General features: G+C 29.5%; 1 protein-coding gene across 1 annotated transcript; it reads left to right on the top strand.

The window, feature by feature from the left end:
* The first annotated feature begins 1,079 nt into the window (after positions 1-1,079).
* LOC100801045 (endo-1,3;1,4-beta-D-glucanase) lies at positions 1,080-4,792 on the top strand. The gene is made up of 7 exons (XM_003529556.5): positions 1,080-1,273; positions 1,540-1,561; positions 2,134-2,263; positions 2,558-2,648; positions 2,765-2,854; positions 3,654-3,757; positions 4,515-4,792. The coding sequence occupies exons 1-7, from the start codon at positions 1,126-1,128 to the stop codon at positions 4,653-4,655; spliced, it is 726 nt and encodes a 241-aa protein (XP_003529604.1). The 5' UTR covers positions 1,080-1,125; the 3' UTR covers positions 4,656-4,792.
* The last annotated feature ends 1,208 nt before the right edge of the window (positions 4,793-6,000 follow it).

Genomic DNA, 6,000 nt, shown 5'->3' with positions numbered 1-6,000 from the left:
ATTTAGCAAATTATAGTTTTATTTGTGAGCTTTTTTATATTAATTACATATGATATTACTTCTTTTTCTATTTTTTAATCGACAAATATTAATTATTAAGTTATTAGTATTTGATCAGTAAGAGGAATCAAATCCGTGACGATAAAAAAAATTCTCAAAATTTATATATTAAAAATATTTATTTATTATAAATTTAAATATATAAAATAAACACTTATCTTGTAAAATATATATGCTAATATATATAAAAATGTTTTAACACAAGAGGTGAATAAATATAATACATTGTCAATATAAACATTTTTATTTTAACAGTCAATTAAAAATAATATTTAATGTGAATTTTAAGAAAGTAGTTGTTATCACTTTAAAAAATAGTTATTATTTAATTAAACAAATTTCTTGTGCATAATAATTTTTAATTTTGTGTGTGTATATAATTATAATACCGAGGTTAGAACTTTTAATAGTATTATACATAATACCTAATTCTCCCTTCATTAGACCAACACTAATGGGTTAGTAATAATTTATTATTATATGACTGTGCCAAACTGTCAATTTATATATTATTTTTGCTTAATAAAATCCTTTCACTTTGCATATTTATTCAGTTAATAGAAGTCAAATTCAAATTACAATCAACCATACGTTGATGTTAATAAAAAAAATTAAAGAATCTCAACGAGTATCTTTAAAACACTAAAGAAATTTTTAAAAAAATCTAGAAAGGAATGCCTAACATATCACCATAATTTCAACGAGTGTATTGCCAACAAATCACTATAATTTCTATGGTATTTTTGTTTATAAAAAAACTTATTTATTGATTTTTTTAACTAATATTTTTAGAGTACTTGTTAGCAAAACTCCTATTTTAAAAAATTGGTTTATTTGAAAAACATTAAGATTCAAAATATATTGATATTTCATTAATATTTTATTAAACATTATTAGTATTGTTTATTAAAGGTATGCACACCTTTAAAAAAAAATAAAGGTATATACTGCTAAAAAAGAAAAAAAAAGTTTGCATAGTTCAGAGCCACGACATTGATTATATATATAAAAGACCCAAAGGGAGCAGGAATGTTAGCATAGCATAAGAAAAAGAGAGAAAGAAAAATGGTAGGAACAAATTGCTACTCAAACCCGGCAACCCTGAATGCATCAAGTGGTGCTGGCTATGTTACCAACATTGCTGGTGTTAATTCCTATGTCACTGGTTCCCCTCTCTCCGTGCTCGTCTGTTTTATGGTCTCCGATATTTTTGGTATCGATCCTTTCAAAAAAATTTAATAAATAATTGCCTTCAAAATATTAAAAACATTTTTGGAATAAACTTATATCATTTTATTACATCGTTGATGGTTACTCTTGTGATTGATCCTTGTATGATTCGGTATTGCTGTCACTTAGCAGTTACACTCATTTTGAAATGCTTGAGCATCTATTGCTTCTTTTAACAGTTATTATTATTATTACCTTTAACCAATATATCTTCTTTTATTAACTTCACATGCTCAATTTGTCCTGCAGGGATCAATGCAACACTTTTTAGGTATGGTTAATTCTCATGTTTACTTTCTATGTCTGATTTACTAAATTTTTATCTTTTGTTTATTTGCTCGAGCAAATCCATGTTTCCTTGGAAACTGATGTTCATTCATATATAGGCTTATGAGTTATGAGAATTTAAAAGTTTGCCAAAAAGAATATTCTGCATTATATTTTAATTGAACCAATTTGTCCTCTGCAAACCATCAGCTCATGTGCTTCAGCTAGCGGTGATAGATTTTTAATTTTGGGAGGGGAATGATCAAAAGCTAAATGTAAGTGTGGTTAATTGAGTCGTGTTCATGAAAAATAACTGTCATAGACTGTATATAGAATGTTAGATCATAGCTAGACTTTTAATCTCCAAAGATGGTGCATTTGTTATATAAATTACTTTTTCTATTGGGATGTCTCTTTGTCTCTTGCAATTTTATTTATGCTTTGGTATGTTATACACCTAGAGAATTGGCTGCTTCATTCTGCTGATTTTCTCTCTTTGCCTATTCTCTCTGTCTCTCTATGATACTAAATGTAATTTCCCCTGATAAGTAATGCTATTTGTTATACATTGTGAAGGGACTTGGCAGACAAGGTTGCAAGAAAAAACGGGTGTTATTGTGTCTGTCCCGACTTCTTCAATGGGGACCCTTTTGATCCTGAGAATGAGAACAGGCCTTTACCTGTTTGGTTAAAAGATCATGAACCGGTTAATTCTTACTTAATCATACTTGGTTGTTTATGATTTTTAAAGCAAGATTTTTTTGTTTGTTAAATTCAATTTTGGTTTCCTTATTCGAAATTTCATAACTGGTTTTCCAAGAGGATTGAGATGTCTGGCTTCTATAATTTTATTATCATTTTTGCGACTGGCTTGCCACCATTTCAGGTGGTTTCCGATTTGTAAATTGGATATTGTAAATTGTTTCAATTCAGATGTATAAAAATCGTGACTTGTTAATAAACTATAATACATTCTGATGCATGTATATTTATTTTGTAGGAAAAAGGTATTGAAACAGCAAAACCTGTTATTGAAGCCTTAAAAAGGGAAGGTGCTTCTGCTATTGGAGCTGCTGGTTTTTGTTGGGGCGGTGAGTGCCTTCCACTTATTTGGTGTTTTGATCTCTTTCCCTCTGTGTATCTTGCAATTTCAGCTCACCTTAGGTATAAGCTCACGGAATGCAATATGTTTTCTTCTTTCTCTCAGGTAAGACTGTTACTGACCTTGGGAAATCCAAACATGTCCAAGCTTCAGTGTTATTACATCCAGCATATGTCGAAGTGGATGACATCCGTGGTATGAGTTTTCAATTAATTTACATATTCCTTGTTTATTGTTCCCATAGTATCTTCCAAGGAAAAAAAAATTACTATAAATTATGCCATAGCTTCTTGTCAATTTTCATGCATCAATTTAAACATGTTTTAACGAAGAGGTTCATCCCTTCCCAAATAGTCATATTTGTCTTCAGGCTTACCAATACCTAGTGCTTGTTAAGACAAATCTATTTTCAATTCATCACTAAGCTATAAATAATATTCTTTGTCAGTTATTGTTTCTGTATATTATCCATTAAGTGTTTCCCTTTGTCTTTCCTTTTTCTTATTAAAGTTGACATCTACTGTTATATCATAATCCTTACAATTAGTAAATGTTTGTATTTACTTACTTTGAGTTTGGAAAAGCTTATAATTAAAATGTTTTCCTATGAAATTTAAGCAAAAAGAAACATTTTCCTGATATTTGGTTTTAATATGGAAATAGATTTGGTAAAAGTTTTGGATTAACTCCTTGTCCCCAACTGTCACATCCCACTATATGGATGATTTAAAAGTTTCAAGATCATTAATGGTACTATTGTTTGAAAGATGAGCAAAACCTGTAATGACAATAGTGTGTCTGGATTTTTTTTTAACAAAAAATCTCCTTTCCTGTTGGCTTTGATTCTTATGAATATATTTTATTGGGAGTTTTGTTGATACACACTCTTTTGCTTACCTTTTTTTGAATGGTTAAATAAAGATAAATAAAGAAGCAATCAAAAGGGGATTTCTTCAAGTAGTGACCGAGATGTTTCTATTGATCTTACTTTCAGGTATTAAGACTCCAATTGCTATACTTGGAGGTCAGAATGATACAATTACTCCTCCAAAGCTTATAAAACAATTTAAGCAAGCCCTACAAAATGCTAAACCTAAGGTCGGATGAATCTTATTTTCTTTTTGTGGTTATGTACTGTCATTTTATATTACCTTGATGATTTGCTTATGATATCATTTTGTTGGAATTGGTAACCACACACAGTGAATTACAAGATGTTGCGTTTCTCTTTCTTAATTTAGGTGATGGGGACTGGGGACAAGTAGGAATTAATCCGTCTAGCACTTGTTAGCATTTGTTATTATACTTTTATTCTGAGTTTTAAAACCTGACTCATAACTGATCCTTTTAGTTTTAATTTCCGCTAAGGATAACAAATGTGGCTTTTGAAGTGAGGAGAAAAGTGTGTCTATGTGCTAATGAGCTTTGCATTGGAGGCGTAAACAGCAGAATAATGCATTTATTGAATGTTGCTTACCCTAACACAACGCAATCTCTAATCTCTCTGGCTTCACCACATCGGAACAGACATGCATATGAATTGGAAATAATTCAAGATCAAAATGTGATTTATCCTGTGTTTTAATTAGCACCATTCTTGGGAACCATTGTTTTCTTTTCAGACATAAAAAATTGGTTAGCTTTTACTCATTTTTGTTCTTGTTATCCATGCTTAGGAAAAACTTTGCAAACACATTTACAATTGTGCATGGGACCAATCAAAATTGGCAATTAATTCAACAATTTTTATCTATCCCCGTGTTGTATTTGTCAAAGTAGTTTCTTTTTGTGATCATTATTAATTTTCGTGAATATCTCTTGTACTTTATCGCTTGAGGATCACTTTTTTGTGCAGGTTGATAGTTTTGTAAAAATATTTCCTAACGTTTCACATGGTTGGACTGTGAGGTACGACCCTAAAGATCCAAAAGCTGTGAAGGCTGCAGAGAAGGCTCATGATATCATGATAGGTTGGTTTGATAAATATCTAAAGTGAGAAATCTTGTTTTGTGATATCATTTGTGTCCTTGGGTGGAGGATGGAACTCCACCTAGTTGTATTTATGAAAAAATAAATTGTCATGACCAATCCTAGGGACGTGACAGGTGCAATAAGATTTTATTATTAAAGAGATATAATATCAATTTCATTATTGAACTACCGAAAGTTTGACAAAAAAATTTCCTAAAATTTGAGCAAAACCAATTTTTAAATGTGGAAGAGAGAAAAATGAAAAAAGAAAAAAACTGATTAATATTGAAATAATGTTCAATTGAGTAAAAATCAACTTTATGTGAATACATTGTGCATAATTAATATCAATAAATTATTATATAATTGGTCACAAGAGTAATTAACTAAATTAATAACTAACTTTAACCGACTAAAACCAAATGATGCCAACTAGTAATATATGGATTGAAATTGAGGATGAACAAAAACCTGTGAAATGCAAATTGTGGATCAGAGATGTGAAAAAGCCATGACTTACACACAGTTTTGAATTGGAGAAAGACTTGACTGGCAACCGCAAAAGCATTTGGTTGATCAATTCCTGTGGCAGGATCAACGTCTCCGGCGTTTGGGCTCTCCTCATTACTCCTCCGACTACCTCTCCTCGTTTTCAGTTTTAGGTTAATTTTTCACTGTGTTGCATAAGTCAGTATGCTTAGAGGAGACAACAATGAAGAAACGCAAATCATAACAAAGAAAAAAGCCAGGAAACGCAAGTCACTGGATAATGTCTTGGCACGGGTTTAATTATTTAAACAAGAAATAAAATATAGTTCAGCATGGATTTAATTATGTAAATATGAAAAAAATTTGTAGTTTAAAATATATAATAAATGTTGAGAATTTAATTTATTTATTATTTAAATTATACAAATTTATTTATTTAACTATTTATAAGTTATTTATGCATCCTCTATCACTTTCCTTAAAAAAGGTTTTGGATTCGAGTTTTATTTAAAAAACATAATTAAAATGAGAAATGTGATGACTAATAAAATTGATAAATATTTTGTATTAATATGATTATAATAAATAAAACAAAAATATTTAATAGATAAATGATAAGATTTATAAGAGTTACGAAAATGGTTAAATTTTTTCACTGAAAGGACATAATATGCTCTAACATCTATCTATAGACATTGAGATAATGGGAATAATAAGACACTTATTTTTTTACATTCAAATCATATTTTTTATGCTTAGAGAGAATTAATGAAACTATTATTTCATAATGTTCTATTGATTACACGCTTGATGTCGTTATATGTAAATCATGTCAAGAAACTTTATCGGTGGGAAAAAAATCAAAGATTAATTTTTAGGTT

The sequence above is a fragment of the Glycine max genome, chromosome 7 (assembly GCF_000004515.6).
Source record: "Glycine max cultivar Williams 82 chromosome 7, Glycine_max_v4.0, whole genome shotgun sequence".
NCBI classification, from domain to species: Eukaryota; Viridiplantae; Streptophyta; class Magnoliopsida; order Fabales; family Fabaceae; genus Glycine; species Glycine max.
The sequence above is the reverse complement of the archived record's forward strand: the minus strand, read 5'-3'. Positions and strand labels throughout refer to the sequence as shown.

Excerpts from the sequence above, each read along its gene's own strand:
- LOC100801045 (XM_003529556.5), top strand. The coding sequence starts at position 1,126 with ATGGTAGGAACAAATTGCTACTCAAACCCGGCAACCCTGAATGCATCA. Across the intron at positions 1,274-1,539 it reads TATGGTCTCCGATATTTTTG|GGATCAATGCAACACTTTTT; the intron begins GTATCGATCCTT and ends TTTGTCCTGCAG. Across the intron at positions 1,562-2,133 it reads ATCAATGCAACACTTTTTAG|GGACTTGGCAGACAAGGTTG; the intron begins GTATGGTTAATT and ends TACATTGTGAAG.